This window comes from Nilaparvata lugens, chromosome X, assembly GCF_014356525.2.
Source record: "Nilaparvata lugens isolate BPH chromosome X, ASM1435652v1, whole genome shotgun sequence".
In the NCBI taxonomy this organism is placed as follows: Eukaryota; Metazoa; Arthropoda; class Insecta; order Hemiptera; family Delphacidae; genus Nilaparvata; species Nilaparvata lugens.
In genome coordinates, this window is record NC_052518.1 from 34,570,686 (window position 1) to 34,587,450 (window position 16,765).

Below are 16,765 nucleotides of genomic sequence, written 5' to 3' on the forward strand. Positions count from 1 at the left end.
AATAATTATGAATTCATTTTAAATATATTTTATGTTATTGATGAATATTATCAATGTGTTTGTATCAGTATATATATATATATATATATTATATATATATATATATATATATATATATATATATATATATATATATATATATGTTATTGATGAGTTTGTAAAGTGTTTTTCTCTTTAGGTGTGCTTCATTCATACACGATTTTGTTTCACAATATTCTTCATTAGTTTGTGTTGTCATTTCCAGGTGTCACTATTGCAATAAGAATGGCTTAAATGAATGTTCTCTCCTGTGTATTATATACAATAATCTTTCATGTCCTGCATTATAAAACCATCTATGACAAGATCTATATATTATATTATATTATTATCGATTTGAGTCTGATCAATATGTGTTATCCTATGCATAGAACATGGAATTTTATTAATACGGTTAGATTATACTATGACCGGGTGTATTTTGAACTTCTGTAGTAGGTGCGTTTCCACAGGTCAGATTTGTGAAGGGAATCACTGCATGTTTTTTAAGGAATGTTGAAAATTTATAGAGTATATTGAGAGCGTTTGATACAGAGGTGTGGGTTATGTCTCAATGAACCTGCCAAAACGGATTGTGTGAATATAATGTAACTTAGAGCTCTATGTCACTTATATTGAGAAATTTGTAACTTTTGAGTCTGTCAACCACAAAATTTAGCGTTAGACAGGCAGTTGATTGGCTCATCTAGCCGTGAAACGCACTCTGAAATTACCTTGCAAACATTGATTTTTTTATCATTAATACTTTTACTATAATAGGTTTTTTACTATGGTATAATGTTTATTGCAATCTAGCACAAACTTAGGTAATTAGCGATATATTTTCGACGAAAACTGCTAAAAATTTAATTGTAGGAATTTAATAAAAATTAAATCATTAATGTTTTGGTTACCGTACTACTAACGGGAAAGTTTTTGTCAATCCCGGAACTAAATCAACTCTGAAGGTTTTTTTCTTTTTGGGGCTTCGTTTGATCGATAAATTCTCCAGCAGCTGGAGAATTCTCTGCGTTGTTTGGTCGTGAGGTCTATTTTCATGATTTGCAGCCATCTTCTGATCTCATCTGTGACGTATGGAGCTCAATGTATATCCGAATTTGTTGCTATGTGTTCTGCATTTCTGCATCTGCAAAGAACTTATTCTGGACTAGCAGGTAACCCGTGCTTTGCACAGGGAAAAATTTGGTGTTGTAAGTTGATGTCCAGGAAACATAAAAAAAATTAATAATGATTTATTATTTTGTTCAAAATTACGTGGATAATCTTATAAGAGTTGGAGCGTAGCGCTTACATTCTCTAGGCATTTTACAGATAACCACCCGTAACTCCTACCATTCTCTCTCGTAACGAATTCACTTCGTTACAATAGCCATTTAACTTGACTTTGTTACAGACAAAGTCGGAGAAATCAACTTGGAGAATTAATCGTTTACTCAAAACAGGTATGAAACAGTATACTAGAGGCCAACCGTCCTGATCCCAGCTAGAAACAATACTTCACTTGGTACTTGTCATATGGCTCCGGCTGACTCTCTGATGCACTAATATTATTTCTCACTTGCTTCATTCGGATACGCTGCAAGAAAAGAAGTGTAGTGGTCATGAAACAATGACTCTCCAGGTCATTACTTAATTTTAATTGGTTTAAATGTCACATGAATAGTGTAGTCCAGTCAAGTGTATCGCTTTCGAAGAAAGAATTGGAACTGAAGAAAAATGGAAAAAAGGTTTTCTTTCTAATTTAAATTTGTATATGCGTATCACATTATCGATTCAGTGATTTTCTAAAAATGACAATCGATTTCCATCCTTAATAAAAAAACGTTTATACTGTTCGTATCCAAAAAGGCTTTTGTAACAATGTAAGACTGATATGTTTCCAGCCAAGCTTAGTGAGTAAGAACACAGGTTTCTCCACAATAATTATTATTATTTTCATGTGAGATTCTCAATGGCAACGTGAAGTGGGGGTTTGACTACAGCCCCTCTACATTGCTTGGGATGTCCACATTCCAGCCCCACATCTGGAATCTCTATCTCGTCTCACTCCCTCTGTTCTACTGTTCTCTTTTCTGCTCTTACTCTCGCATTATTTCTCCCTCTTATTTATTATTCTCTCTCGCTCATCCGAGTTTTATTTGGTTACACAACCCTCAACATATAGAGTGCTATTGCTGGTGTTATTGCAGGAAACTCTTGTTTCATGCAACAATGCATTCCGCTGTGATACAAAGTAGCCCTAGTCTTCCCCCCTCCCTAGAATAGCTCACTCCAGAAAAATCAATATTAGAACCACTTCCCATGCTCTATTAAGTTGTATCATTAATGCACCAACAAATATTATCATTAAGGAACAGGCCTACCTGATCTCTAAAAAATAGAGCCAAAACTCAAATCATTGTTTGTCATCCTAAAAACTTTTCAATTCATTTTATCAGCTGCTCCATTCTTGGCGCTAAAATGATGTTATGAATTTTGTAGCCATAAGCTAAATTTATAATGACAATAAGACAGCAAGATTAAAAATAGACATACCATGTTTCTCCACTACACTAGGTAACCTTTTGAAATCGTGTAGCTCATACAGTTTTGACCTCAAACCGATATCTTCTAACTTTCTAGTAGGCATATCACCATAATTAAACAAAAATCCTAAATATTGCTATTATATAAATCCTGTTAAGAAATGCTGATTTCAAGCCCTAGCCTATAGGCACACATGTTTTCCAAAGCAGCTTACTTGGAATTTCCTATAGCTACATCCTCTTTAGCTAATATTTTTAATTAATTTTATTGTTAACGTTTACTTGGTGCCCATCCTTCCATCGCTTAATATACTCATCCAATACCTTTTTATAAAATAATATTCAAACTTTTGCTATCTAGCTCAGTTGTGTTTTACAAGATACAAACCATTGTTGCCATGTAAGGGTTGTTGCAGGGGTAAGACCTCTGAGCTTCCTTTGTGTAGCGAGCTTTACGATAAGGGGTATTCGACAGCAGACATCAGTTCAGTGAGTCCGCCGCACCCCGCACTAATTTTCTCTGTTTCTCTCATTAGAATAAATTATTTGTTTACATGAAGCATGGAGGTTCACTACTGTTCCGTTTCTGATTCATTAGTGTCGTTTCACTGGTTCAGCTCAATCACACCTACTACTGCTAAAACTAAAAACCGTTGATCGTATCTGTAATAATTATTATAAGAGTAGACGGTTTTTATTAGTAGCATTATACTGACTAAAAGTAAGCTTATTACTAGCTAAGCATATATAATTATTGTGAGAGTAGGACTGTTTAGAAGCAGATTTCGAGGCTTTTATTGAGAATGACATAGTTTGGTGATTGGTATGACTATGGCATCAGCTTGGTACATACGTGCTTTTGGCGACACACTGGTCGTGGCTGACGGTAGCACGGCTCGCACCAGCGATCTACTCGCAGGTGGCACGTGTCAACACGTCATCGGACTCTACTTCACACAGTTGACACGTGCTAACAACAACCTTCCAAATAAATTCACCAGTAAACTGTTGCAGTTCTATGAACATATAAATAGTGGCCGTACCGACGCAAAACGGTTTGAAGTCATACAAGTGTTCTTATTTCCCAGTCAGCAGATCAATTTGCACGACGATTCAATCAAGCAAGCGCTGCTCAACGTTCCCTGGTTTGCTATGCCATTACACCAACAAATAAAGCAGGTAATCATCTATAGGTTATTTTAATTATTTGTGATATATTTTTCCAGGGATACTTAAATCCCTGATTATTCATTCATGAATTAGTCAGTTTATTATGTATTTATTAATCATTTGCAATCAACTCGACAAAGAAACAGACTACAGTCCAAAACTTCTTTTCATCAATGAATCAATTCAATTAATCCCAATTTCATAAAATAAATTTACTTTGAATCATACAGTTATTTCAGCAGTTAAAAATGGAATAACATCCGAAACTAGTCGTGTCTGAAAAAAATAGTCTATCAAATTTAAAAAACATTTTAAAATATCTTTAACATTTTCATTTTTCCTATAAATCTTGATATTAATCCATATTTTCAATAACTAATTCAGTTTTACACTCTTATTATAATAAATTGTAAAAATATACCAGTTGCGAATAAATGTAATATTATCTATCATGTGATGATTAAGGCCTACTCATTTGAATGCCTTGACATTTACAATGAAAACAAAAAAGGTACTAGTGAATAAAATAAATCACCTGCTTTATTATAACATTCTATGATATAACAATAATAAATCTTATATCTATATCATCAATAGTCTTTAATGTCTATCTATGTATTAGATGAATAGAATATAATAAATATAATTATCTTACTGTATATCAATATCCCTATGATTTACTATTAGATAAGTAATTATAGGTAATTATTCAAGTCTCAAGTGTCGATATGAATTGATCATTAGAAATGGGAGAGTTATTCTAATTTATCATTTCTAAATATAAACGTTTTCTAGTTAACGTCCTTTCCTGTGAAAAGGACTGACTATTATTTGGTAATCACCTCGCAGGTAGAGACCCCAGACTTGATGACAAAATACCTCTTTTTCCCAGTTGGTGGAGAAATACATGGTTTCAAAGTTCTGTTCACCATTTTGTCAGCTAAAGGCTCACAGGTCTCAACTTATAATTCATTCGGACTGTAGACTATTCATTAGAGAAAACTTTTCAAATCATAGTTTTAATTTCCATTTTAGATTCGTCTAATGCACAAGTATGAGGCTAGAGATTGCAGTCTAGTACTTATTGATGGTTCAACTGGCAAGGAGCTGACTCGTTCTGCCAAGGAACGTGTTCTAGAAGATGCTGAAGGTCTGAGATTCCCGTGGCCAACTTGTGCTCCTGCACCTGCCGCTCAAAAAATTTCACACCTGCTGTCTTGCATCTGCGATCGGGGTCTCCTTCGTGGAGGAAGCGACTCAACATCTCTAGGTGAGTTCAACTCATAATAATGCTGAATTAAAAAATAAAAATAATGTATTTCCTCAAAGTCCTGCAAACTAAGCTTCTACCATAGGCTCAAACGTATAATTATAATGATATTAAGTTTTATGCTTAAACTAAAATTATTTTGTAGCAGAAGAGCATATTAAATATCACTATTAAGGTATAATACCTGGATGCTCTTTTCCATGACGAAACACTTGATAGTAATTTTGTTGTCACGAAATTTATTCCGAAGTAAATATTCAAATATTCATCAGCCTCTCACCCTTTTTTCTCTCGCCCTTTTTGGGCTGTGTTGTGACCTGTGAGGCCATAATGTATGTAATTAAAATAATTGAATTTTATCCTAAATTTATTTGGTCATTGATTAGATTGGATCGGTCTTGTTTTTAATGTTTGAATGTTTCATATTATTCTTCTAATGTGTTGTTGAGTTTATACAGTTTTTTTCTTGGAGGGTATGTAATAATGAAATTCGTTTAAGGAATTATTTTTGTTTGGTTTTCAGATCATGAGACCTGTGAAGATGCTTTACAAGATTGTGTTATTGGAGTATATTTTTCAGCACACTGGGTGAGTAAATATGGTTATTACATTTCGGTTATGGATTACTTAATAACTACAATCACGTGAATGTTTAATGATTCATTTTCAATCCAAAATCTTATGTGAGTACGCAGAACTGATACCAAGTGATGAGGCACATCTACAAGAAAAATAGAATTCAAAATAAATATTTGAATATGTATTATTAATTTCAGAACAGTTCATTAGATAAATGTAAATAATTTGTGTAAAATAAAAAATACAATTTTGATATATATATATTGCTTTTGAACTATTATCATTGTTGATATAATACTATAAAATAGCACAAGGATTACCTTATTATTTCATCTACTAATGTTATAACATCAGTGTCATTTGTATCGTAAATAAATAAAATAAAATGAAAAATATGAATTGATGTAATAGTATGTTAAAACAATTTCATTGCATTTGAATCGAATAATTCTATTACTATTATTATTATTATTATTATTATTATTTATTATTATTATTATATTATTATTATTATTATTATTATTATTATTATTATTATTTACATACAATTATTTACATATATTATTATCATTTTGGTCATTAATCAACGTTGCCATGGGTAGACAAGAAAAGTTGTCAGTTGATGATAATATAATGAAACACATAGTGGTTGGTGATAGGCAGGTTGAGGAGGTTGTGGACCATTTCTGCAGTGAATTCACAGAAGGTGTTAGAGCTGCAAAACATGAGTGTAATATTACTACTTATTTAGAAAATGATAATGATACCAATGTTAATTTTCCTAGCTTTGACTTACCTGATGCAGATGAATTAAAAATAGGTAATATCATCAGAAGTATGAGTTCAAATAAATCTCCAGGGATTGATAATATTTTGATGTCTGATATAAAAAATCACAGTATCAAGTTCATACCAATTATCACAAGATTAATCAATTTATCATTAGAGGAAGGTAAAGTTCCAAATAAATTGAAAACTTCCATAATAAGACCGATTTTCAAAAATGGATCCAGATCAGAAATTTCTAACTATCGGCCTATTTCAATACTTTCTTCACCTGATAAGATAGTTGAAAAGTATATTTGTAATGAATTAGTTATGCATTTAAAAAATCACAATTTAATCCCTTCAGCTCAATTTGGATTCCAACGCGACAAATCAACTGGTCAGCTTTTATCCCAATTATGTAACTATATAAATAATAAATTAAATAAGAATTACCATGTTTTAGTATTATTTCTAGATTTCAAGAAAGCGTTTGACACTTTATCTTTTCATAAAATTGTACAGTCCATGAGTGAAATTGGTTGTCAAGACGAGGTATTAACTGGTTAATAGATTATTTGAATAACCGAAAGGTTACTGTTAAAGTAGGAAAATCCTACAGTCGCCATGAATTTGTCACCTCTGGTGTGCCACAAGGTTCCAATCTTGGACCATTGCTTTATCTGGTGTCAGTAATCACAATGGTTGGTGTTTCAAAGGAAACTAAGATATTTCAGTATGCTGATGACACAGCTATGGTAGCCAGCCACACAAGTTTTGATGAAGCAAGAATATTGCTACAAAGAGACTTTGATAGAATGCAAAGATGGATCCATGATAATGGCTTGACTTTGAATTTTAAAAAAACCACTTGTATGCATATGAGACCGCCACGTCAAACCTCAAAGTCCACTAATATTACTATGCATTCCTTAAATTGTCTACATGAGAATAACTTTGGAACTCCTTGTACTTGTAATGAAAAGGTCAAACAAGTTACAATTCAAAAGTATCTAGGTATTTTCATTGATGATTGTTTAAAGTGGGGTCCTCACATTGATAGTGTATGCCAGCGTCTTCGCTCAGTCTATTTGGTTTATATAACTTACAGCGATCTGTCTCAAAGAAGACATTGATAGTTGTTTATAAAGCCCTAGCTGAATCCGTAGTAAGATACGGTGTCAATGTTTGGGGTAATGCAAGTGGCTATGAAATTGATAGAGTTAAGAGATTACAAAATTCCTTGCTGAAAATAGTTCATTCAAAACAAGAGAGTTACCCTAAGCCAAATTTGTTTAAAAAATATAGCATTCTTCCTGTAAACGAGCTTTTCAGATATGATATCTTATTAAATAATTATTTTTCTAATAACTTTAAAATGTCAAGTAGAATTTTGCATGAGCGAAGACAAGGTGCTGCTTATAAGAGGTTTATTGTGCCCGAATACAATAATTATCATGGTAAATGTGAACTTAGTTATGTTGTACCAACTATTTTCAATGAGTTGCCAGATGATTTAATTGGTCTGGATAGAATTTCAATTGTTAAGAATAAGATGAAACACTTTCTGTTAAATAATTTGAATGATTTTCATAAATTCTTTCTTTTTTTATATATATTTTTTCTTGTGTATTATTGTTTGTGATAAGCAACAACTGAAATCCCATTGTTTTATTATTTTATTGCTACACAATACAATTAAATGAATTATTATCAATGTATCAATTAATTTTGATTGTATCAAGATTGATTGTATCAATGTACTATTTCTATGGTTTTTTTTTAATATAATGTAAAACTTGACTCCTCCAGTCAAACCTTCTTTAGAAGGTTTTGGAGAATTTATAATTCGTCTGGTTTATAATATTTGAAATGTTCTACTGAAAGGGAATCTTCTTATCTTTTGTCATTCTTGCTTTTTTTATTATTCTTCATTTGTTTTGTTTGTAAGATTTCTTTTTATAAGTGTATTTTTCATTTTTTGTTTGTTATATTTTCTATAATAAACTCCCTTCTTCTGGGGGTACCAGGACGAAGGAAAAAGGAAAAAGGAAAGGAAAAAGGATTATTATTATTATTATTATTATTATTATTATTATTATTATTATTATTATTATTATTATTATTATTGTATTGATGTATACAACATGGTTAGGCTTCTTTCACTCACTGAGTGAAAATTTCAACTCTTTATCAGTTCTATTATTTGCAGACTTTTGAGAAAAGTATAATAGCATTAGCTGTAATGAGAACCTGAAATGTCACTATATACAGAATGTTCTGAAAAAAGGTGTCCATAAGTCAGGGCGTGATTACTCACATCAAAAGAAGAAAAAAAGTTCTTATTAACATAGGTCCGAAAATGCTTAGTTACCAAATTATACAGGGCGAAAGATTTCGTCTGAATTTCAGTTCCCCTGCTGAAACGAAGCCCTACGGGTATTTGTTGGCTGTTAATTAAGATGTACAATTTAGCGTAATATATGTAAAATGAACTGAAAAATTGAATAAAACCGTTTTTACACCTGTAGCTACATTTTTGAGATAGACTGCTTGATAACTATAATCCTTGATTCAATTACTATATATTTTTATTACATAATACGATTAATTTTGTAAATAAGATAACTCATTCAATGATGAATTCTCCAGTAAAGTTAATCAATTCTGTTTTGAATCAAATATTTAACTGTATGATGATATCATTCAGTATGAATTGAGATGAAATAATCAAGGGATTCATCTTTCACTGACTTTCCAACTGAAATTGTAGGAACTTATTCCCTCTACTTATTGAGTATTAAAAATTAAATTCATGTATTTTATTATTGCAGTGTCCACCTTGTAGAGCTTTCACACCACAATTGATAGACACTTACAATGAGCTGAAGGAGAGAGGAAAGAAATTTCAAGTCTTATTTGTGAGCTCTGATAGGTGAGTGATTCCTTATCATTTTTGCTATAATTTTTCTTACATTATAGTCCGGGCGCAAATGTACTTCCTTGGTAATTTTTGGGTAACAGCCGTGGAAGATGTCTCAATTTCTTCTTTAGGACTAGTATAATAAGAAACACAATGATGATAAGTCGAAATCACAGGCAAACACCTTGAAAACAAGATAGCCGCCAAAGTTTTCAGGGTTTTCTTTTATCGCTTGTATTTTGATTACTGCTCAAGATATTCCACCGTTATATCTTATAGACTAATTCTTTTCTACAGCAGTACAGTTGTACTGCTTCTTCCTGTAGTCGATTTCATGATAGAAAAGAGAGACATTCAACATGAATGATGATGATCAATGAAATTCAAGTAATTTGTTTTAGCTGCATTTAGTGTTAATGTATTGCAATCAAAGCAAAGGCAAAGTGCATTAAGATCTTCATTGAAATTATTAATCACAATGAAGATTGAATGCAATTTGAGTAACGATAGTATAATATTGTGATGTAACTACATAAATCGGTTATTTGTTATTAGTTGTTTCAACAAATAATGATATTGTCGACTTTCTGAAAAGGGTATAAAAAATATCCTTTCCATTAACGTAAGATGATGCAGTCATCAGCAAAATACGTTGCAATGCCATCGAATTTGTAATAGAATAGATTATTTATGTACACAAGAAATAGTAGGGGTCCAAGAACAGAACCTTGGGGTACACCATTACTAGTACTAAGAATGTTACTATTTACACCTCCAATGGAAAAATACTGAAGGCCTATTCTCAAGGTATGATGTCATCCATGCTAAGGCCTTGCCATGGAAGCCAGCAGCATTTAGTTTTTCAAGAAGAATAGAATGGTCGACTGTATCAAACGCCTTATTAATGTAATAAGGGAACAGTCCAGAAACCTTTACACTATTTCATGTATTCAATACCGAAATAATCTTTGAAATGGAGTTAGATACTATCAATAATTATTATTCCAGTGCACACTTGTAAATCGTAGGCTACCCGGCTTGATCATGTTCAAATGTCTTGAAGAGCTTGGTGGAACTGATCATAAAAGAGTATTAATGATGGCTTATTACGACAGCACTCATCTGAATTCGTGGAGAATCAATATAAATATATAGATAATCATTCATTGGGCAATTTTAGAAATTATTAAAAAATATCAATATTCTACAATCTTCTATTATATCTGATAATTAAACAGGCACTAGTCTTTTTTCAACTAAAATGTCACTTTTCAGCGTTTGCCAGTTGAATGGTTTGCCTTCACTTGTTACTCCTTCCGATGTATTTCTCTGTAAAGTCCTAAACAAGTCCTTGGGCAGACCTACTTCTAGGTCTTCTCGTCTACATTTAGCTGTGAAAATTAGGGAATAAAATAAAAGCTTCTGTATGGGTTGTTTGTTACAAAAGTGTTCTCACTCAGATACCTAATGGCTTGATTAAATATCACCATCCAAACTATTATCTTCTGTTTGAATAAATTTTATTTGAGTATTATGTTTTCGTGTGTATCCAGACTATTATCTTCTTCTTATTTGTACAATCTCTTTTGATATTGTGAAGCTACATAGTGAATGAGAACACTGTTCAACATCGTCAATTAATGGCTTGTGACTTAACAAAATCGCAGTTCAGTGCGATAAAACAAGGGATTGACAATATGTAACAGTGTTTAAATTTATTATTTTCTGTAAAATTTTGGATATGATTATGTCAAGTCATACTAATTTTGATGGCATTTCTACATTACAGAAGTGTGGAATCATTCAAGTCATATTTATCGATTATGCCTTGGCTAGCGTTGCCTTATGATGAATCTGAATTACGACAAGACCTGGCTAAACTATTCGATATTCACGGTATCCCGACGTTGGTTATCCTGAATACGGATCATTCACTGATTACTATTGATGGCAGGGGAGAGATTAACGATGATCCACTAGGAAAGGTAACAACTTTCTAGATGGTAAAACATACTTACAAAGTATGTAAACATACATACAAAGTACATAAACATACTTACAAAGTATTTTTATGTAAATAAACATACTTTTGTTCATTCAACGTATATTATAAAGGTAGTTGTAAGCTTTACCTATTGCCTCTAAAGAGCTTTTATGTGAATAGAAAAATAAAAAATAGAATCAAAAATTTCAAATCCTTATCACTTTGAGTAGACGCATTCCAGCACTAACCACTACTACTACACTGTTTCACTTTATCTATGGCTTTTATAGGTGGGAAACCTATAAACTTGAGCCTGAACACGTGGGGTGGGGCTAGTTGGGTAGGTGAGGTAAAAGTACGCAACTTATGTTTTTCCATATCCATGGAAAACGTACACCAATATCCAGGTTATTTTATATCATGCACTTGATAGAGAACATTCGCAATATTCTCTTTGAATTGGAACATTATTCTTTAATTAATATCAGAGATAAAATCGTTCTACCAAATTCCATCATTGCGTACTCGTACCCCTCATCATGGGGTAAAAGTTCGTAGCGCTGGGGCTAAAGTTCGCACTGGATACTCTTACCCCAACAAAATGAAATAATATAGGAAACCAATAAATTCGATTGAACAACACTGTATTTCAATGAAGAGTAGAGTAGTATAGTAAAACCGGTAACTTTTAAATATATACCTATACTCTTCAATTCTAGTAAAATTCTACAATTAGAAAAAAATATATCAAATGGTGAATAAAAATTCAATAAATTATGTAGCCTGCACAAAACAATGAAATAATTGATAAGAAGGGAGCGAATTCAAGTAGGATACAAAAGTGAAGAGAAAATAAATTTAATAAATAAGATCAGAAAGAACTTCTGGAAATCTAATGGTGTTTAGAAATCTGAAAACTTATTTTAGAAAAACAAAAGTAAATATTAGAGTTACGTATCATTTGTGCTCAATTTTTTTTTTTTTTTTTTTTTGCTGAGGATGATGCCCATAAGAGCTCTAGGCTTGTGCGTGGGAAATGAGACGGACTATGAGAGATGAGTGGACCTACACCTTTATTGTGGTTAAACAGATAGAAATTGTTGTGTCAAAGAGAGTATGGCATAGCCTACACTAGTAAAATTTAGGGTAGATGCTGTAAATCATAATATATACTTTTATTGTTTCCTTAATAAATATTTACATCATTCATTTTGTATAGTACTCTTGAAAGCATTCAGGATCACTCCGTGAACATTCATTGCTCCCTTGAACCAGTTGATAAAAATAGACCTTACTACAATGGGAAAAGGAAAAAGTAACTAATTTATGTATTACCAGACTTTTAAACTATAAATTAAATACAACTCTTATTGCTTCTAATCAATTTTATTATTTTACCATATTTCATCATGAATCACACTCAAAAGTCATTGGATTTATATTTTTGAGAAACATCCCTGAGTTATACAAATTATAATTTTTACATTTCCTCCTCATTATTTATTCCAAGGTTTATTATTAAAAGCATTAACAAGAGATGAGCACTTGAATTTCTCCCTTCTCATCAATAATTTATTAATTCAATATCTCATAATCGTGAGTAGCAAAAGTGTGCAGTGCGTATTCTCACCCCATATTAGGTGCAAACTTTAACCCCATTCTGCAAAATTTTGAATTTAACTAGCGTCATTAAGAAACATACATTGAGCCACCACATGTCCATTTACAAAGAAGACTGAAACACAAAAGCATAGTTTTAAACAGTTCAATAAACCCCATAGCTGTGTGCTAATTATAATAATTGATAAAAAGTTACATCAAAAAGTCAAAAGACGCACATATCACATTTTTATTTTGGAAATTGACAGAATTCTGCAGCAATATATACGAGCAAATATGCCATGACAACTGACCTGCTGACTGGTGACCCAAGCTGGAACTCTTCATAGTCATTTCAAAACAGCTACATGCGTACTCTCACCTCATGCGTACTTTTACCCCAACCCAACTATGTTTGATATAATTGAAGATCATTCGCTCAAGTGATATACTCCTCAATCCAATGATATTGATTCCTTCAATTTTTTTTTAAACCAAAAATGCATTTTTAACACACCATTAATTCTATTACCAATGCTCATGCATTCTTGGATTGTTTTCACGTATAGTATCATTCATGCTAGCATTCTCAATATATTTGAAAGCCAATAATAGAAGTTGAAACTGATTGGTATAGGTATAGTACTGTCTTTTATTTCTATAGATGATATGTATTTCATATAACCTACATTATGCATGCAGTTATACTCTCTGTCACATGAGCGTGCGCTCGGAACAAATAAATTAATATAATTTTAATTTATCCAAGAATGCATGAGCATTGGTAAAAGATAATTTTACTTGAAAATTATTTTTGCAGAGGTTTCCATGGGGATCACCAATTAGTCTATTGACGGAGCGAACGGCCACAAGATTATATAATACACCAACAGTCGTTCTATTTCTTGGTAGGTTAAATACATAATTAAATTATTAAAACAATGTCAATAAAATCGATTGACTTTGATCTATTTGATCTTTATTATGTTCATCTCCATCATTAGACTTGTATTATTATTATTATTATTATTAGCCGTCGAGCTTCCGAAGTGAAAGACGTTGAGTATGATTAATGATCGTTGATTAGACTTGGTGTTTTTCTTGTTTGCCCGCCAGCTTTTCATTTTTTGAGAAAATACAGCTTTTCTTTCTTCACTTCAACTTGTTCTAACTCTTGGAGCTTCAACCTCTGAAATAATTTTCCATTCATTTACTTTTGCTCTAAAGCTATTTCGATTGGCAATTCCATTATCAGTATTTTTTGCCAAAACTAGAACTTTTTTAGCGTTTTCAATCCATCCCCCTCCATTAACAAGCGAAGCTACATATTTTACTATCTCTTTTGTAATTCTATGATTGAGAAGCCTCATGATAAATATGATCAACGAATTTAAGACGTCTTTTCCTCATGTCTGTTACAATTTTTAAATGTTGCTCAACTACTTTATTTTTGTAATCTATATTCTATAACCGTTTTCAGTTAATCTTGGACCGAGAAATTTTCTAATTATTTTCCTTTCCTCCTTCTTCAAATTTTCAAAATCGGCTTTCCTGTATATTATAATAATGTCATGATATAATATTTCCATAGATATTATATAATACATAATTTGTTATTCCTGTTCTATTGCATAGTTAGAATTAAATTATGTATATAATAATGTATTGGAATATTGTTTATGAACTTTACAATACAATCGAATCGTTGTTTGTTTTTATTTTGTAAAATGACTATAAATGTTTAGCTGAAACGTCCTAAAGTATATTTAGTTACCTGCTGAAATACGAAACACTGTCTAAGTGAGGGAATTGGTGCTATCCTGTCGCTAATCGCGTTCAACAAACTTTGAATTTTATGAGTTGAAAAATCGCTTGTCAGTGGTTCAGAACCCAACTAAAGATGAAGGTTCACTCATCTCTCATCATGATTCTTCCTAACTCCTATGTACAAGCCTGTAGCGTATATGAGCGTCAACTAACAAAAAAAGCAACTACTGAAGAATTTTAATCGTTTTGGATATAGAGTGATTATAAAAGGACTTTACAACTTTGAAAGCACATAAATATTTATTGAAATTACTTACAGAATTGAGAAAGGTGTCATTTTGTGACAAAGGTGTCATTTTGTGACAAAGCACTTCAAGTTGAAGGTGTGGGTGTTATCTTGTTTCAATGTGACAGCCGTTGGTAAGTGCGGCATACATACCACCGATAATCGATTTCTTGCCACACTTGTACCAGCATATCAGGCGTAACTTGTGCAACCGCAGCGATCCGAATGTGATCCGATTTCGGAGGTCGTTAAGATTGTATGGTAGAGGCGGAACATGAGCCTTTATCCTTGATGAAACCCCACAGGAAGAAATCCATCTATGTTAAATCCGGTGAGCGAGGTGGGCATACAATTGGCCCTGCACGGCCAATCCAGCGAAGTTGAAGGCGAATGTCTAGAAAATCCCAAACTTCTCCGTGGAAATGAGGTGGTGCACCGTCATGTTAAACAAGGTAAACAAGTGCCCTTTCACTTTCAGCATGACTATGCACCAACTCATTTCCACGGAGAAGTTCGGGATTTTCTAGACAATTGCTTTCAACTTCACTGGATCTACCATGCAGGGCCAATTGTATGGCCACCTCGCTCACCGGATTTAACATCGATGGATTTCTTCCTGTGGGGTTTCGTCAAGGATAAGGTTCATGTTCCGCCTCTACCATACAATCTTAACGACCTCCGAAATCGGATCACATTCGGATCGCTGCGCTTGCACAAGTAACGCCTGATATGAAAGATTAAAAATGCTTACTGTTGTAAATCATCAGTACATTCTTGAATGTCTGGTTCGCATCAGAGACAGTGCAAGGAGTGCTGATACTCGTGGTGAAGTACGTGGTTATGGAACCCGTCAGACTTACCTTATTGAATGAAAAAGACTAAGAAATTGTAAAAAACCACAGATTTATAGATATTTAGAAAGTCCGGTTTCGGTTATTACACCATTGTCAATCTCTGATAAACTAAGACTAAATACAAGAGCAGCAGAATTTATACTAGTAGGCGAGTATAAATAGTATTGGTCAAGGACATGAACGGCTGCCATTGGCCCAGCTAGACAGTCTCTTCCCACTCAACGGTGTGACAAAATGGCGGCTTAAGCAGCAGAATCGCCATGATAACAAAATTTACTTTCAGAACAAAATAAGAACCAAGGAAACAAGTGTGAAAGATAATAAAACAAATATGTAAATGGAAAAACCATTGACTAAAGTGTGCTTACAATTTTATGATAAAACTAAATTCGTAGTGTTGTATTGGTTGAAATAAATCTTGTCATCTAAACTGTACTGGGAATTTTCCTTAATTACTCTTGTTATTCCTAAAGCCTCTAGAATATTCAAAGATCTGCCTTTGTTATTAACATGCAGAAACTCAACATTCTCTTCAACTGTGAACTTGTGATTATTTGTTATCAAATGTTCTGCAAAGTTAGATTCCCCATTTTGTCTATTCTAATCTCTTATGTGTTCTTTAATTCTACTTTTGAAACTTCTACCAGTCTGACCCACATAACAAGCATTACAATCATCATATTTAAGTTTGTACACCCCGCTTTTATCTTAAATATCAATTTTGTCTTTACTCCAGCTAAATAGACTATTTAAAATCGGTTTGGTCTTGAAAGCAACATGAAATCCATTCCTCTTTAATTCCCTACCTATCTTATCAGATACAAGGCCTAAATATGGGATTGTTATTCAAGTCTTCTCACAGTTTGAACCTACAAAGCTAGAATTGATTGAAATGTGTCTATTAATTTTACTCAATAATCTGTCCACCATACTTTCTTCATACCCATTTGTGACAGCTATCTGTTTAATTTTAGTGATCTCAATATCGAAATCATGATGGCTCA

General features: G+C 32.5%; 1 protein-coding gene across 3 annotated transcripts in view; it reads left to right on the forward strand.

Annotated features, from left to right (window-relative positions):
- Window positions 1-16,765, forward strand: part of LOC111047825 (nucleoredoxin) — a 46,952-nt gene that overhangs the window by 716 nt on the left and 29,471 nt on the right. For 2 of the 3 annotated variants that reach the window (XR_005573351.1, XM_039443193.1), the window contains exons 1-6: window positions 368-3,743; window positions 4,770-5,004; window positions 5,528-5,592; window positions 9,183-9,283; window positions 11,061-11,256; window positions 13,675-13,762. Coding sequence is in view for 2 of the 3 variants with exons in the window: in XM_039443193.1 (XP_039299127.1) it covers window positions 3,390-3,743; window positions 4,770-5,004; window positions 5,528-5,592; window positions 9,183-9,283; window positions 11,061-11,256; window positions 13,675-13,762 (1,039 nt within the window). In the remaining variant the exon portion in view is untranslated. Of the gene's footprint in view, window positions 1-367; window positions 3,744-4,769; window positions 5,005-5,527; window positions 5,593-9,182; window positions 9,284-11,060; window positions 11,257-13,674; window positions 13,763-16,765 lie in introns of those variants that run through there. The other variant, XM_039443194.1, reaches the window with a different exon arrangement.